This window comes from Rhinopithecus bieti, unplaced genomic scaffold (assembly GCF_001698545.2).
Source record: "Rhinopithecus bieti isolate Rb0 unplaced genomic scaffold, ASM169854v2 scaffold_4911, whole genome shotgun sequence".
In the NCBI taxonomy this organism is placed as follows: Eukaryota; Metazoa; Chordata; class Mammalia; order Primates; family Cercopithecidae; genus Rhinopithecus; species Rhinopithecus bieti.
In genome coordinates this window covers 32,840-51,326 of record NW_016804526.1, presented here as the reverse complement: position 1 = coordinate 51,326, position 18,487 = coordinate 32,840, and the positions used below count along the sequence as shown (strand labels likewise).

The 18,487-nt window shown below is 40.4% G+C and overlaps 2 protein-coding genes across 2 annotated transcripts in view; one reads left to right on the top strand and one right to left on the bottom strand.

The window, feature by feature from the left end:
• CPLANE1 (ciliogenesis and planar polarity effector complex subunit 1) overlaps positions 1–18,487 on the bottom strand; it is a 155,968-nt gene that overhangs the window by 108,994 nt on the left and 28,487 nt on the right. Inside the window, 4 exon segments of the mRNA XM_017868905.1 lie at positions 6,738–6,911; positions 15,179–15,343; positions 17,934–18,014; positions 18,212–18,420. Coding sequence (XP_017724394.1) covers positions 6,738–6,911; positions 15,179–15,343; positions 17,934–18,014; positions 18,212–18,420 — 629 coding nt within the window.
• Positions 1,877–15,292, top strand: LOC108527570 (oral-facial-digital syndrome 1 protein-like). Its single transcript, XM_017868904.1, has 2 exons — positions 1,877–5,150; positions 15,206–15,292. Exons 1-2 carry the CDS (start codon positions 2,246–2,248, stop codon positions 15,241–15,243), a joined length of 2,943 nt encoding a protein of 980 aa, XP_017724393.1. The 5' UTR covers positions 1,877–2,245; the 3' UTR covers positions 15,244–15,292.

The following is an 18,487-nucleotide window of genomic DNA, read 5'->3' as shown; positions in this document are numbered from 1 at the left end:
AAAAAAATAAAATAAAATAAAATAAAATATTTATATGAAAAAAATACGATAAAAGAAATGTTATTAAAAAATAGATGTTGATGGGATTTTTACTCATTCTCTCAAAATAAAAGTCATAAATAGTATTCATGAGCTTCTCTGCTCCTTGAAATGGTTAGTTTCTCACATGACCTACACAGGCAATGTCTACAGCAAGAACTAACATTTTAGCTCTCTGACAAACACACCTGGAAAACAAAAAAGTTTTCAACCACTTGGATGTCTGATTTTGCATAAGCAAAGGAGCCAGGATACTGGCTAAATTTTCCTATTTTATTCAGTACGAGCAAGGTAATATACTATTAAAATAACTTGAATAATGTAATTTTCTGAAAATTTTACTACTTTCACACAGTAAAAAGGTTCACTACTTTTTAAAATATCACACCAAATAAGCAACTCAAATCCCTAGAAAATTCTGATTAGAAAATTAACATGAAATGTATACACATCCTGAAACATTGACAGAACATAGGAGTTTGAACACATAGTTCAAAATCCATGGTTCTATGACTGATTATATTTGCTGACCACTTGTTGCCGTCCTTATTAAACTTCTAACTATATTTTAACTAGTACTACTCTAACCTAGGTGTGCCTTGTACATACCTGTGTATCTGTTCATGTCTACTCTTGCTTAAAGCCCTCCAACAGATTCCCATGATACTTAAAATAAATTCAGATTTCTTAACATGGCTTACACCATCTGGCCCTTTTACTGAATGCAACTCATATCACTCTCCACTTCCTCCTCTAGTTTTTTTTGTTTGCTTTGGGGTTTTCTTTGTTGTTGTTTTGGTGTTGTTTTGTTTTGTTCTGTTTTGTTTGAGACAGTCTTGATCTGTCATCCAAGCTGTAGTGTAATTGCGTGATCTCACTGCAACCTCTGCCATCCGGGCTCAAGCAATCCTCTTGCCTCAGCCTCCCAAGTGACTGGGAATCTCAAGTACATGTCACCATGCCGGGCTAATTTTTGTATTTCTTGTAGAGACAGGGTTTCACAATGTTGTCCAGGCTGATCTCAAACTCCTGGACTCAAGCAATAGGCCTGGCTTCCCAAAGTGCTGGGATTACAGGCATGAGCCGACATGCCCAGCCATCCTCCTCCAGTTTACAGCCACACAGATCTTTCCGTTTCTCAAACACATCAACCTTGTTCTTGCCCTGGGGCTTTTACACAAACTCAGGTTAGAATGCCCTGTGCCTTGATGTATCCAATTCTTTTTTGTTACTAAGAGTTAGGCTTAGAGGCCTGAGCGGTGGCTCACGCCTGTAATCCCAGCACTTTGGGAGGTCGAGGCGGGCGGATCACGAGGTCAGGAGATCGAGACCATCCTGGCTAACACGGTGAAACCCCATCTCTACTAAAAATACAAAAAATTAGCCGGGCGAGGTGGCGGGCGCCTGTAGTCCCAGCTACTGGGGAGGCTGACATAGGAGAATGGCGGGACCCCGGGAGGCGGAGCTTGTAGTAAGCCAAGATCGCACCACTGCACTCCAGCCTGGGCGACACAGTGAGACTCCATCTCAAAAAAAAAAAAAAAAGAAAAGAAAAGAAAAGAGTTAAGCTTAACTTTCACCTCCTCAGAGAGCTGCTCCTGAAATTCCCAATCTAAAACTGCCACTCAGTCACGCTGTATTGCTCTATTTTAATTCTCTCCGTAACAGTTATAACCATTTGATATATCTTGTTTATATATTTAATTTTCTGTCTCAACATATTAGGCGTAAACCCCATAAAAGAACAAGTACTTTATCATTTTGTTCACGGCAGTTAGGATAAATCTGTTCTACAGATGAAAAAAAAAGAAAACAACGCGCATGCGCCGTAGCTCTCCAGACCGGGAAGGCTGTACTTAGCCGGTCGCCGGGAGATGAAGGATGGGATGTGAGGCGGTCCTGCCTTGCCGCCTTCCGTCCCTAGTCTCCGGGTCCCCGCCCTCCAGTCGCCTTTGAGTCGCGCCTGGGTCACGGTCCTCACTCATGCCTCAGAACCGAAGGAAGCTCATGTGTTTGCTAGAAAACCTAGTTGAAAGTGCAAGGCAGAAAGCGTTCAGCACCCTTGTTCCTCCCCACCCCCCGGGACAGAGACAGAGCTCTGGAGGGCAGGGAATCCCCCTCGTCTTGGCCCATCCCCGGCTGGGCACTAAACTCAGGCCACGGTGGGGCGAGCGAGGCGGGCTCCAGAGGAAGCTGACGGCTGATAATGGCTCAGTCGAACATGCTCCCCGTGGCTGATGTGTTGAGTCAAGATGAACTGCGCAAAAAGCTATACCAGACATTTAAGGATCGGGGTATACTGGACACGCTCAAGATACAACTTCGAAACCAGCTAATTCATGAGCTGATGCAGCCTGTATTGAGTGGAGAACTGCAAACTCGGTCCATTTCAGTGCAAGGGAGCTCCCTCTTAATAGGTGCCTCTAACTCTTTAGTGGCAGAACACTTACAAAGATGTGGCTATGAATATTCACTTTCTGTTTTCTTTCCAGAAAGTGGTTTGGCAAAAGAAAAGGTATTTACTATGCAGGATCTATTACAACTCATTAAAATCAACCCTACTTCCAGTCTCTACAAATCACTGGTTTCAGGATCTGATAAAGAAAACCAAAAAGGTTTTCTTATGTATTTTTTAAAAGAATTGGCAGAATATCATCAAGCTAAAGAGAGTTGTAATAGGGAAACTCAGACAAGTTCGACATTTAGCAGAGATTCTCTGGCTGAGAAGCTTCAGCTTATTGATGATCAGTTTGCAGATGCTTACCCTCAGCGTGTCAAGTTCGAGTCTTTAGAAATAAAGCTAAATGAATATAAGAGAGAAATAGAAGAGCAACTTCGGGCAGAAATATGCCAAAAGTTGAAGTTTTTTAAAGATACCGAGATAGCAAAAATTAAAATGGAAGCGAAAAAAAAGTATGAGAAGGAATTAGCCGTGTTCCAGAATGATTTTGAGAAAGCTTGTCAAGCAAAATCTGAAGCCCTCGTTATTCAGGAAAAGAGCACCCTTGAGAGAATTCAAAAGCACCAAGAGATTGAAACAAAAGAGATTTATGCTCAAAGGCAACTTTTACTAAAAGATATGGATTTGCTAAGAGGAAGAGAAGCAGAGCTGAAGCAAAGAGTTGAAGCTTTTGAACTGAACCAGAAGCTCCAGGAAGAAAAACATAAAAGCATGACTGAGGCACTTAGGAGACAGGAGGAGAATATAAAGAGTTTTGAGAAGACCTATGACCAAAAGCTCAAGAATGAACTTCTAAAGTATCAACTTGAACTAAAGCACGACTACATCATTAGAACTAATCGACTGACTGAAGATGAAAGGAAGAATAAAGAAAAAGCAGTTCATTTGCAAGAGAAGCTCATAGCTTTTAATTCAAAAAAGGAGGAACTCAATCAATCTGTAAATCGCATAAAAGAACTTGAGCTTGAGTTAGAGTCTGTCAAAGCCCAGTCTTTGGCAATAACAAAACAAAACCATATGCTGAATGAAAAGGTTAAAGTGATGAGTGATTATTCACTACTAAAAGAAGAGAGACTGGAGCTTCTGGCACAAAATAAATTACTTAAACAACAACTGGAAGAGAGTAGAAATGAAAACTTGCGTCTCCTAAACCGCCTAGCTCAGCCAGCTCCTGAACTTGTGGTCTTTCAGAAAGAACTACGGAAAGCAGAAAAGGCTATAGTGGTTGAGCATGAGGAGTTCGAAAGCCGCAGGCAAGCTCTGCACAAACAACTGCAAGATGAAATTGAGCATACTGCACAGCTGAAGGCCCAGATACTAGGTTACAAAGCTTCCGTAAAGAGGTTAACTATTCAGGTTGCCGATTTAAAACTGCAACTGAAGCAAACTCAGACAGCCCTAGAGAATGAAGTGTACTGCAATCCAAAGCCGTCTGTGATCCATCATTCTGCCAATGGATTAATAAATGGCAACATGGTGCTTCACAATGGTGAGATAAGTGGGAACTTCTTGAATAATCCTTGTAAACAGGAAAAAGTTCTAGCAGGTATGGTTGCATCAAGGATCACAAATTATCCAAATACAGGGATGGAGGGTAGTTCCCCTGATTCTGACCTTGAGTTTGTCGCCAATACTAATGCAAGGGTCAAAGAGCTTCAGCAAGAGGCCGAACGCCTGGAAAAGGCTTTCAGAAGTTACCATCGGAGAGACATTAAAAACTCTGCCACAGGCCCACTACCAGCAAAGAGCCCACCATCTCTGCACTTGCTGGAAGCCTTCAAAAACATTACTTCCAGTTCCCCGGAAAGACATATTTTTGCAGAGGACAGAGTTATCTCTGAGCAGCCTCAAGTGGGCACACTTAAAGAAGAAAGGAATGACATCTTGGAAGCACTGACAGGCAGTGTAGCCTCAAGGCTACGCAGGGGCACTTCCTCCAGACGCCTCTCCTCCACATCCCTTCCAGAAGCAAAGAGAAGCCTTGAAAGTGAAATATATCAGGAAGGTCTGGGCAGATCACACATTGCTTCCCCCAGTCCTTGTACTGACAGAATGCCCCTGTCATCACCCACTGAGTCTAGGCACAACTTCTCCATCCCTCCCTTCTCCAGCCCTCCGGGGCAGAAAGCTGGTCATTATCAGAGACAAAATGAACTTCAAGACAAAAGTGAATTTTCAGATGTGGACAAGCTAGCTTTTAAGGATAATGAGGAATTTGAATCATCCTGTGAATATGCAGGGAACGTGCCAAGGCAGTTTGAAATGGATGAGCCCTCTCCTGCCGGGGATATGCTTCATATGGGTGCTGCTGCAGCTGCTGTGCCCCTCTCATATCAGCACCCAAATGTAGATCAGAAACAAATTGAAGAACAAAAGGAAGAAGAAAAAATATGGGAACAGCAAGTGAAAGAACGAAAGCAGAGAGAAGAAAGAAGGCAGAGTAATCTACAAGAAATTTTAGAAAGGGAACGAAGAGAACTAGAAAAACTGTATCAGGAAAGGAGGATCACTGAAGAATCACTGAAGATTGAAATGGAAAATGAATTAGAAATGAGTAATCAAGAAATGAAAGACCAATATGCTCACAGTGAAAATCCTTTAGAGAAATATATCAAAATAATCCAGCAGGAGCAAGACCAGGAGTCGGCAGGTAAGAGCTCAAAAAAGATGGTCCAGGAAGGTTCCCTAGTGGACACACTGCAATCTAGTGACAAAGTCGAAAGTTTAACAGGCTTTTCTCATGAAGAACCAGATGACTCTTGGTAACCATGTTTGCTGCCCAGCTTCTAACTTACATACCATGAGAAGTAACATAACATTTACTCCTTTGTAAATGTTTCTCTATCAACAGATAAAACTCTCAATAAAAATGTGTATAATCAAAAAAAAAGGAAGAAAGAAACTGCAAATGTTTTAGTATTATCAATTTCATGTCACACAAGCTAGTATATTTGCAGCACCAAGAATACTGTGTGGCAAACAGCAGGCACTCAATAAAAATCAGAATAAATGAATATCATAGAAATTTGTGTACATGTTTATACTGAGAACAGGGCAGTTATCTAGCACAGGATTAGATGCATTTTGACCATACTAATGAAAGTATTAAATTTAAAAAGTAAATCGTCCAAATAAAATCATAAAACTAAATCATCCAAATAAACTTAAATATTGAATTAGCAAGCTCAATATTTATTGAATTTCTACATTTTGACATAAATGAAGGTGGTAGCTCTTTCACTTTAAAAATTGAAACTTTCCTGTAATCCCAGCACTTTGGGAGGCCGAGACGGGCGGATCACGAGGTCAGGAGATCGAGACCATCCTGGCTAACACGGTGAAACCCTGTCTCTACTAAAATACAAAACTAGCCAGGTGAGGTGGCGGGCGCCTGTAGTCCCAGCTGCTCGGGAGGCTGAGGCAGGAGAATGGCGTAAACCTGGGAGGCAGAGCTTGCAGTGAGCTGAGATCCGGCCACTGCACTCCAGTCCAGGCGACAGAGCGAGACTCCGCCTCAAAAAAAAAAAAAAAAAAAAAAATTGAAACTTTAGCTGGGCACAGGGGTATACACCTATAGTCCCTGCGACGTGGGACGCTGAGGTGGTTAAGATCATTTGGCCAAGCACAGTGGTCCACGCCTATAATCCCAGCAGGGAGGCCAAGGCAGGTCAATCACCTGAGGTCAGGAGTTCGAGACCAGCCTGACTAACATGGTAAAACCCCGTTTCTACTAAATACAAAAAATTAGCTCGGCGTGGTGGCACATGCCTGTAATCCCAGCTACTTGGGAGATTGAGGCAGGAAAATTGCTTGAACCCAGGAGGTGAAGGCTGCAGTTAGCTGCGATCACGCCATTGCACTCCAGCCTGGGCAACAAGAGCGAAACTCAGTCTCAAAAAAAAAAGATCATCTGAGGCCAGGAGTTCAAAACCAGTCTAAGCAACATAGCAAAATCCCATCTCAAAAAAAAATAATTAATTAAAATTTAAAAATAAAAACTTTATAAAGATCAACTTGTCCCAATTTTGTGAAATCCATATTCAACAAAAACAAATCTAAGCCATTACTTTTCTCAGATTCTATTCATTCACAAATAGTCATAAATCGCCTCCTGTGTTTCAGATACTATGCTAGAACAGTATCATTTCCATAGAGTAATGACCTCTGTATAATATGTTTTAAATATTCTATTATGTGCAATGCAAAAGAGTTTAAAAGGATTTGTTTACTATATTACCTGTTTTAATATGAAGTGGGGGAAGAACATTCACATGATGAGGTGGCAAAATGCAAAGCTGCTGATTGGTGAAATAGGCAGCCATGAAACGAGCCATGGACTGGACGACTCTCACTGCTGCCTCAGGATGAACACCACCCGCCATTTCACACTCAAAATGAGACTTCGCAGCACCTAAGGAATACAGCAATGACCTAAGAAGACTGTGATCAACTACCAAAAGTAGTAATATTTAAGTTCCCAACATTATACAAAAAGAAAATTGTAATACGTTGTTTTCTGAGATGAGCACCCATGGCCAATACAGGCTGAATTATAATAGGTACCATACTTCTTAAAGACAATAAAACCAAAAACAATTACAGCTGACCCTTGAACTTCACGGGTTTGACCTGCACAAATCCACTTATATATAGAGATTTTTTTTCCATAAATATACTAGAAAATGTTTTGGAGATTTGTGACAATTTGAAAAAATGTGTAGGCACACCACATAACCTAGAAACATCAAAAAATTAAAAAAGAAAAAGGTATGTCATGAATACAAAAAATATATGTAGATATTTTATCATTTAGTACCATAAAATACATATAAACTATAAAAAGTTAAAATTTATCAAAATTGGCTAGGTACAGTGGCTCACACCTATAATCCCAGCACTTTGGGAGGCCAAGGTGGGCTGATCTCTTGAGCTCAGGAGTTTGAGACCAGCCTGGGCAACACGGTGAAATCCCACCTCTATAAAAAAATACAATTAAAAAAAATTAGCTGGGCATGGTGGTGCGCACCTATAGTCCCAGCTACTCAGGGTGCTGAGGTAGGAGAATCACTTGAGTCTAGGAGGTGGAGGCTGCAGTAAGCTGAGATCGTGCCAGTGCACTCCAGCCTGAGCAACAGAGCTAGATACTCCGACTCAAAACAAAAAAAAAATTATCAAAATTTACACAAACACTTACAGGCTATATATGGCACCGTTCACAGTCAAGAGAAATGTAAACACACATAAAGTATTAAATAACTGCATAAAATTCATTGTAGTTCCTACTGTACTACTACTATATTAATTTTGTAGCTACCTCCTGTTGCTACTTTGAAGAGCTCAAGTGTTGGAAGTATTTGCTGAAAATACTGTGTGATGCTAATCATCTCTGCAAGAGCAGTTCATCTCTCTAGTAAAGTGCATATGGCCATAAAAAGCAACCTCAAAATTCTTGTGTGGTTCTCATCACATTTAGTGTTATATCATAAACCTTGAATAACACCACGAGACCTACAAGAAGTGCCACAAGAGATCCTGGAAGTGATCCGAATAAGCAGAAAAAATTCATGACATTACAAGTAAAAGTTGAATTGCTTGAGACATACCATGGATTGAGGTCTGTATTTGTGGTTGTCCACCATTTCAGACAATTAATCTTGGAAACAGATAACATAAACTGGTGGTATCAATAAATACAGTACAATACTGGAAATATATTTTCCCTTATGATTTTTTCTTTTTTGTTTTCTTTTTTTGAGACAGAGTTTCGCTCTTATTGCCCAGGCTGGAGTGAAATGGCACAATCTCAGCTCACTGCAACCTCACTTCCTGGGTTCAAGCGATTCTCCTGCCTCAGCCTCCTGAGTAGCTGGGATTACAGGCATGTGTGCCACCACGTCCGGCTAATTTTGTATTTTTAGTAGAGACTGGGTTTCTCCATGTTGGTCAGGTTGGTCTCGAACTCTTGACCTCAGGTGATTTGCCTGCCTCGGTCTCCCAAAGTGCTGGGATTACAGGCATGAGCCACTGCGCCTGGCCTCTTAGGATTTTCTTAATACAGCTTTCCTTTCTCTAGCTTACTTTATTCTAAGAATACAGTATATAATATACACAAAATACAAAATATGTGTTAATCAACTATGTTATCAGTAAGGCTTCTAATCAACAGTAGGCTATTAATGGTTAAGTTTTTCGGGAGTCAAGTTATACACAAATTTTTGACAGCATGGGGGTGTCAATGCTCCCAACTCCTGTGATGTTCAACAGTCAACTGTAGTTAGTAATTATGTGTACATACACCTAAGAACTGTTCACAACTTTAAGTTTTATTTTTTAAATGGAGGTATCTATACAAAATGACCCAAGCATGACAGCCTTGCAAGTTTAGAATTTCATTATTTATTTTCCGTTTTTCCTTCCCTTTCCTTTTTTTTTTTTTTTTTAAGATAAAGGGGCAGGGTTTACTATAAAATAATCTAAAAGCACTGAAACAGATTTTTTTTCTCTCTTTTTTTGAGACAGAATCTTGCTCTGTCACCCAAGCTAGAGTGCATTGGCACAATCTCAGCTCACTGCAACCTCTGCCTCCAAGTTTTAGGCCATCTTCCCGCCTCAGCCTCCTCAGTAGCTGGGACTACAGGCACACGCCATCATGACCAGCTAATTTTTTTTGTATTTTTTTGGTCGAGATGGTGTTTCCCCACGTTGGACAGCCTGGTCTTGAACTCCTGAGCTCAAGTAATCGGTCCGCCTCAGCCTCCCAAAATGCTGGGATTACAGGTGTGAACCACCATGCCCGACCCAAGATTCTTAATGCTTTTGTCTGTACCATTAGATCTGAGAATCTAAATATACTCCCATCAGTAATAGTAGCTCACTAGTATAAGATTTTGGGGGCAGGTAGTATCAAAAAGAACATGTGGGGTGGGCCAGGCACAGAGGCTCATGCCTGTAATCCCAGTACTTTGGGAGGCCCAGGTTGGAGGATCACTTGAGTCTGTCCAGGAGTTTGATACCAGCCTGGGCAACATGGAAAAACCCCGTCTCTGCAAAAAATACAAAAATTAGCCAGTGTGGTGGCATGTACCTATGGTCCCAGCTACTCAGGAGGCTGAGGCAGAAGGATCACCTGAGCCTGGGAGGTTGAAGCTGCAGTGAGCTGTGATCACGCCACTGCACTCCAGCCTAGGTGACAGAGTGAGGCCCTATCTCAAACACACACACAGACAAATGTGTGGCGTGAAGGGAGATGGCTAGATAGCAGGTGGGCAGAAGAGTCACATCAAAATTTCTGGTGTAACTCCAATGTGCACTAGCAGGATTAGAGGACAAGCATCATTTCCACTTGAGAATCTCCATAATAATATAAGCTGGCATTCACAAATTTGAAAATAAATTAGTTCAAAACTACTAAATACTGTATAGATAAATACCAGGATAACATTAGTTGGTATGAAGTGTGTGGCCCCAACAATAGAAAGGTATCTTTCTTTTCCAGAAGTGATCTGGCACATATTCATGGGAAATTACATTTTATATGTATATGGATTTCTATCTTGTTCACTGGATGTCCCAGCACCGAGCACTTCTCCTCTCATATAGTAGGCACTCAAAGGAATATTGTTAATTTAAAACATTGTTAATTAATGTTACCTGGTTTCTTTTTTTAAACAAAAGGAATTGAGAAAATTTTATTAGCCTTCAAGCAGTAGTCTTCATTTGGTCACTGTAATATTTGGGGGGAAAAAAAACTTACTATTTCTTCACATTCAAGTTAGAGATACATGGGTAAAAATTTTTTTCTCCTGGGTAAAACTTATGGAGGAATTATACAAAGTTAAGACTTTCAGTAATCTTAATCATTCAAACCTTATGCAAAACTCAGGAATCAGCCTCTTAAATAGGGAGTGATTTATTGATGAGTAAATAAAAGTTAATATAAAAGTTACTGTCACAGAATAAAGCTGTATGAATTCAGAAATTAAAAAAACTTTGAAAGTATAAAACTTGACCAGGCGTGGTGGCTCACGCCTGTAATCCCAGCACTTTGGGAGGCCAAGGCAGGTGGATCACCTGAGGTCAGGAGTTACGAGACCAGCCTGGCCAATATGGTGAAACCCCGTCTCTACTAAAAATACAAAAAATTAGCTGGGTGTGGTGGTGCACACTTGTAATCCCAGCTACTAGTGAGGCTGAGGCAGGAGAATCACTTTAACCCAAGAGGCGGAAGTTGCAGTGAGCCGAGACTGCGCCATTGCACTACAGCCTGGGTGACAGAGCGAGACTCCATCTCAAATAAATAAATAAAAATAAAAATAAAGTGTAATTCTGTACAGGGTGCAGTGATAATGTTAATAACAGAAACCCGGTTGGGTGCAGTGGCTCACACCTGTAATCACAGCACTTTGGGAGGCCGACGGGGGAGGATCACCTGAGGTCAGGAGTTCGATACCAGCCTGGCCAACACGGTGAAACCCTGTCTCTATTAAAAATACAAAAAAAATTAGCCAGGTGTGGTGGCAGGAGCCTGTAATCCCAGCTACTCAGGATGCTGAGGCAGGAGAATCGCTTGAACCCAGGAGGCAGAGGTTGCAATGAGCCGAGATCGTGCCACTGCACTCCAGCCTGGTGACAAGAGCAAGACTCTGTCTCAAAAAAAATAAAAATAAAAATAAAAAAATAGAAGCCCTATTTAATAAAAGTTAAATAACTATAGACAAGTATCTAATAAGGTAGGTGTGCAGAGAGGAACTACCATAGCATGCACAACTGCTTGAAATGCTTGCTTGTAATGGTTGGTCCTTGGCTGGTATCTGGGAACTTGGATTTTGGGAGGATTTCCACCATCCTAACTGATAAGAGGAGCTCACTGAACCTAAACTGTTTGTATAAACAACGTGGTTTATGCTGAACATCTCTTTCGCCTCTGAGAGTGTAGAATTTTGGTTTGTACTAAAGCAGAAGGGGACTATGTGACCAGCCCCCCAATTAAAAACCCTAAGCACTGAGGTTCTAATGAACTTCCCTGGTAGACTACATCTCACATGTGTTGTCACAACTTGTCACTGATGAAACTAGGGACATCCTGTGTGACTCTACTGGGAGAGGATTCATAGAAGTTTATTCCTGGTTTTCTCCAAACTTCATACCATGCACCTTTTCCCTTTGCTGATTTTGCTGTTTCCTTTCACTGTAATAAATCATAGCTATGAGTACAACTATATGCTAAGTCTTGTGAGTTCCCCTAGTGAACCATCATATCTGGGGGGTAGTTTTGGGGTCCCCAACCCAGTAAGTATATGCTTAATATATTTTAAGCAATCATCATTAAAAATTAAGACAAATGGGCTGGGCGCAGTGGCTCACGCTTGTAATCCCAGCACTTTGGGAGGCTGAGGTGGGTGGATCACCTGAGGTCAGGAGTTCAAGAACAGCCTGGCCAATGTGGTGAAACCCCGTCTCTACTAAAATACAAAAATTAGCTGGGCGTGGTGGCAGGCGCCTGTAATCCCAGCTACTCGGGAGGCTGAGGCAGGAAAACTACTTGAACCTGGGAGGCGAAGGTTGCAGTGAGCTGAGATCGTGCCACTGCACTCTAGCCTGAGCAACAAGAGTGAATGAAACTCCATCTCAAAAAAATAAATTTAAAAAAATGAATTACTACAGGCTCAACTTATCATGAAAGTTAAATCATGTAAGGACAATATTGCAAAAATAAACAAATAAATATAAAGACTATCCAGTCATTTAAAAAGTCATATATAGAAGTCTTTCACCCTGGGTACAGTGGCTCACACCAACAACCCCAGCATTTTGAGAGGCTGAGGTGTGAAGATCACTTGAACCCAGGAGTTCAAGACCAGCCTGAGCAACATATCAAGACTCATCTCTATAAATAATAAAATAATTTTTTAAAATTAGCCAGGCATGGCCCAGCATGGTGGCTCATGCCTGTAATCCCAGCACTTTGAGAGGCCAAGGCAGGTGGATCAGGAGCTCAGGAGTTCGAGACCAGCCTGACCAACATGGTGAAACTCCGTCTCTACCAAAAATACAAAAATCAGTTAGGCGTGGTGGTACATGCCTGTAATCCCAGCTACTCAGGAGGCTGATGGAGGAGAATCACATGAACCCAGGAGGCAGAGGTTGCAGTGAGCCAAGATCATGCCACTGCACTCCAGCCTGGGTGACAAAGCAAGACTCCATCTCAAAAAAAAAGGAAAAAAAAAAATTAGCCAGGCATGAGGCACATACCTGTGGTTGCAGCTACCTCATTTCCCAGCAGACTCATTTCTCGGAATTTATCTTAAAGAAATTATTAGTAGGCTGGGCGCAGTGGCTCATGCCTGTAATCCCAGCACTTTGGGAGGCCAAGGTGGGTGGATCACAAGGTCAGGAAATCGAGACCATCCTGGTTAACACAGTGAAACCCTGTCTCTACTAAAAATACAAAAAAGTAGCGTCTCTACTAAAAATACAAAAAATTAGCCGGGCATGGTGGCAGGCACCTGTAGTCCCAGCTACTCGGGAGGCTGAGGCAGGAGAATGCCATGAATCCGGGAGGCGGAGCTTGCAGTGAGCCGAGATCGCGCCACTGCACTCTAGCCTGGGCGACAGAGTGAGAATCCGTCTCAAAAAAAAGAAAAAAAAAAAGAAAGAAAGAAATTATTAGTAATGCTCACAAAGATTTAGGTACACTGCAGCATTATTTAAAACAGTAAATACATGGCAACAAAATGTACAATGGGAAAAAGGTTCAATAGATTTTTTTAAGTTTATTGGCACTGGAAAATATTCATCATAATATTAAATTTTTAAGATTATCCAGCTGTGGGCCGGGTGCGGTGGCTCAAGCCTGTAATCCCAGCACTTTGGGAGGCCGAGACGGGCGGATCACGAGGTCAGGAGATCTAGACCATCCTGGCTAACACACTGAAACCCTGTCTCTACTAAAAAACACAAAAAACTAGCCCAGCGAGGTAGCGGGCGCCTGTAGTCCCAGCTACTCGGGAGGCTGAGGCAGGAGAAACGTATAAACCCGGGAGGCGGAGCTTGCAGTAAGCTGAGATCCGGCCACTGCACTCCAGCCGGGCGACAGAGCGAGACTCCGTCTCAAAAAAAAAAAAAAAAAAGAAAAGATTATCCAGCTGTGGTAATATATACATATACATAAGTCAAAAGGTCCTAGACAAAAAAACTAAACTTATAAGTGATTTTGTTTCCTTTCTACTTTTCCATATTTTCAAAATTGCCTAATATGAACATGTATTACTTCCCTAATGAACACAAAAATTTTAAAAGATAAAAATCAGAAAGTAAGCCAAGCACAGTGGCTCACACCTGTAATCCCAACACTTTGGGAGGCCAAGGTGGGCAGATTGCTTGGGCCCAGGAAGTCAAGATCAGCCTGGGCAACAGGGTGAGATCCCATCTCTACAAAAAATACCAAAATTAACCAGGCGTGGTGGCACATGCCTGTAGTTCCAGCTACTCACGAGGCTGAGGTGGGAGGATGGCTTGAGCCCAGGCGGCAGAGGTCAGGTAAGCTAAGATCACTCAACCACACTCCAGCCTCGGCAACAGAATAAGACCATGTCTCAAAAAAAAAAAAAAACTCACAAAATAAGACATTTATAAACAGTGGCTGAAACAATCAAGAATGAAATCGGTATCAACTCTATTTAGAAATTTCGAATACATTGGGCCTTTCAGACACATTCATATATACAGTATACATCTAGCAGCCTACCACCCTATAACCATTATAAATATATTACAGGTTCATTCATACATATCTTTCCCTCTGGTTATGCCCTAATTTAAATATACCTCTTTGAAAAAGTCAATCCAGATACTCTGCAATCTCTTAAACAGATTTTTTATTTATTTTTTTTCTTTTTGAGATGGAGTCTCGCTCTGTTGCCCAGGCTGGAGTGCAGTGGCGCCATCTGGGTTCACTGCAAGCTCCACCTCCCAGGTTCATGCCATTCTCCTGCCTCAGCCTCCTGAGTAGCTGGGACTACAGGTGCCCACCACCACGCCTGGCTAATTTTTTTTGTATTTTTAGTAGAGACGGGCTTTCACCATGTTAGCCAGGATGGTCTCAATCTCCTGACCTCGTGATCCACCCGCCTCGGCCTCCCAAAGTGCTGGGATTACAGGGGTGAGCCACTGCGCCCAGCCCAGATTTTTTAGAAGACTCAAAATATCTCGGAAAATGATTTTTATGATTTCACTAAACCGCTGTAAGCAACAGTTAACATACTAAGGAAAAACACTTGGGTACCTAATATTATGTCTAACAAATATGGTTATAAGAAAGCAATTATACTATCAGCTCAGCAGGCAATTACTATACTGCTAAATCCTGGGGATTCTAAGATTTAAAAACAAACCAACAAAAAACCTCAACATAGTCCCTGCTATTAGGAAACTGAGAGTCCAAAATCCAACATAATATACTTAATCACCAGAGAGGTAGAACAACCAACTTTTATGTATAAGCAATTTCATGTCTATACTATAAATACAAACTAACAAGTAAATATACTGAATTCTGTAGTCCTAGCCACTTGAGGCAGCTGAGGTGGGAGGATTACTTGAGCTCAGGGATTTGAAGCCAATCTGGCAACATAAGGAAACTCTGTCTCTTTTTGAAAATAAAAGAAAAAAAAAACATACCTGAAAAATCTTTATTTTCTTTTACAGGTAGTTGGGACCATCTCAGGATTTCTCTTGCTAGCTGATCACACAATCCTTGAGCATCATTTAAATTATAGCTATAGAGGTGGCAGTATAAAAGAGAAAGATAATAGCGTATCTGAAGAAAATATGTCCTTCCTCCTCCTGAAACAAGAATTAAGCTTACCTTAAAAGTATGTAAGCAAAGGAATACCCTTGGTGTAGTGCTCAATTGACAGGAGTGTGTAGTTTGTGAAAATTTATCAAGTTGTACACTCATGATATGTAAACCTTTCTGTTTCACACTTCAATAAATGATTTTTTAACAGGTGAGTCATACTTTGCTCTTTTTCATTTTAAATTCTAAACAATTTATTTTCTTTCATCACACCCTAGGATGACTTAGATTTTACTCAAAGAAAGCTGCAAATTCTTATCATCTTAGCATTAAGGTCTACTAATAACTTTTATCTCAAGTATACACAGTATGAAACAGAAGGGAACATGCCACAAAAACTCCAAGGAACCATATGTATATCAAAGGGATGGCCAAAGAGACTACCTGAAGCAGAAAAAACAGTTATCCAATAAGATAGGAGCAGCCCTGATAACTGCCTTTACATATCTAAAGACTGAAACTGCTGGTCGCCTACCATTCTTTCTGAGTAAAATAATTCCAATTTTATTTGGGGATATAATGCACTGAGATCACAATTTCTCCCTATATGTGGCCATGTAAAAATGTGACTATGTTCTCATTCAAGAGATAATATTGTATACAATTTCCAGAAAAGCTGCTTAAAGAAAGGTAAATTAGCTAGGAAATGCAACCTTTCTAGCTCTACCAACCTTTATCCTATTTGCTGCCTAGAATATGGATGTGATAGCTGAAGGTCCAGGCCTATGTAATGGCCTTAAGATTGGAAGCAATGCACTAAAGATGATACAATAGAAAAACTAAAGGAGCCTGGGGCCTTGGTGATACCATGGAAACACCAAATCAGCCCCAAACTGCAACTTCTGCCCTCCTTTCACAAAGGAAAGCCACTCTTTCTCTGCTACTTTTAATCTCCATTACTAGAAGCCATTCCTAATGGATGTAGTTGTAAATGAAATTAAACAAAATGTCCATAATGGAATTCATTACAAAAACTTTTCTTTATCCAGAACTTCACATCTCAGTGAATGCTGCTCTTCTTCATCCAGATGGACAATCCCAAAGTCAGAGAACTACACTAGCCTTCTTTCTCCAAGTCTACTCAATCACAAGTAGACTGATCAAGCCTATTAAATAACTGCCAAATGTAACCTCTGTTCTCCATTACTCTTGACATTGCTTTGGTTTCAAGCCTCCTCATCTGACTGATTTTCTTGCTTCCAAGTAAAACCCACATCCCTACATCATAGTCCTGCAACTGACCTTCCACAACTGACCAAAGTGATCTTTCTAAATGGCCTATCCTTATTTGTACAAGTCCTTTCCTACCTAAAGTGTCTTAACTGATCCCACTGTCTTCAAGATAAAATCTTAATTCCTTAGCACTCCATTAAAGACCCTCCTTCATCACCTATTGTCCATCTGCCTCTCAACTTAGCTCTTATGATCCTCTCACCAATATCACATATACATATATCACGTAATCTAGTCCTACTAAACTACTTGAAGTTGAACAAATTGCCAGGGTTTCTCAAGCCTTTCTGGTTTTAGAATACTATATCCTCTGTTATGTCATTTCCATGACCTTAATTGGTCAATATCTACTCAATTTTAAATGTCAACTCCAAGAGGCTTTCCCCAGACTGATGCTTGCACTCCATCCTGATTGTATTGAGGTGTTCTTCTGTGCTCCCTAAATGTCTACCATAAAACATAATGAGAAAAGTGACTGTGGGCAACTAGAGGGTAAAGTTAATTTATTTCAGTTATCCTAGTGCCTAATACAGTGCTGGGCACATAGCAGACACTCAACAAATACTGGTTAAGTAGATGAATTAATGAAACATACAAAGTCACAGCAGTCAGAAAATAAATGTAATAATAGGCCAAATCTGACCATGTAGGAGTTGCAGTCAGGGTTCCAGGGTCACCAGCTGAGAACCTCTGTCATCTCAGCCATATCCTCAGCTCTATATCATAAAAGCTATAACCAGTTTCTAACATCCACACCCCATATCCTTATCAAAAACTCCAAGAAGCCCATACTTAATGCAACAATACGTTTAACTGACACAATTCTTAAAGTTAAATTACTTAAAGGCAAAAAGCCCTCACTCTATTTTCTCTAAGTCTGTAAGTAGGTGGTGAAATATATGAACTATAGTTTCCCATTTAGATACTTGCAGTCTCTCTAACTGACAAAAAAAAGACCCACATTATTTTATTTAGGATCTAAATCTCATTTTTCCCGTCAACAATCAACCACAGGCTTTATCACATATCAAAGAAAGGACAGAAGGAGACTTACCTATAGATCACTGAAAAGATTCTTAGTGTTACCAATTCCAAGGTTAAGAATAATTTTTAAATAAGTATTCATGAGTGTCAAGTTGCCTACAACATGTATTCTATTTGGCATTAGGATATCATAAGCACTCTGAAATTTAGAATTATTTTTAAGGTCTATGGCAAGTTAAAAGATGTCCTGCTAATATAATGGCACATATGTTTTGGAATTCAGAATTACTCTTAAGGTCTATAGCAAACTAAAAGGTGTCCTGCTAATATTATGGCACATATTTTTTAACACTCTCCTACCTTTCTCTCCGATTTCTTGTAGAGTTTTTTTCCACAGCTGAACAGACTTTTCATATGATCCTAATAAGAAACACTCTTCCCCTAGAAAGTTTTAACCAACAATTAGTCATAGTTAATTATATTACTTCATAAAAATTTACTTTGTTTTAAAATTCAGTTAATGGCACTCAGTCAGAAATTATTTTGAAAAACAAATCATTACAACCAATTAGAAATTCAAAGTCTGGTTAACTATGTCATTTATTCATGGAGTTAGAAAATATTCATAAGATACTCACCATTGATAGATTTAAGTTCTAAGGTTTGATTCAAGCAATCTCCAGTACTCTGTAGGTTAGCCTGCAAATGACATAACAGGGACTTGACAGTAGATGCTTCATGTGTCATCTTTTCAGTTAACTGACTATCAGCTTCAGGAACTCTTCGATTTAATTGTGCTTGATACCATAAAGTTTTTTTGTACAGTATTCTCCAGAGAACACGCAATCTGCAAATAAAATCAGGTAACTATCAAAAGTAAATTTCAGGCTAACGATGAGTTTAGCCTCCTTTTT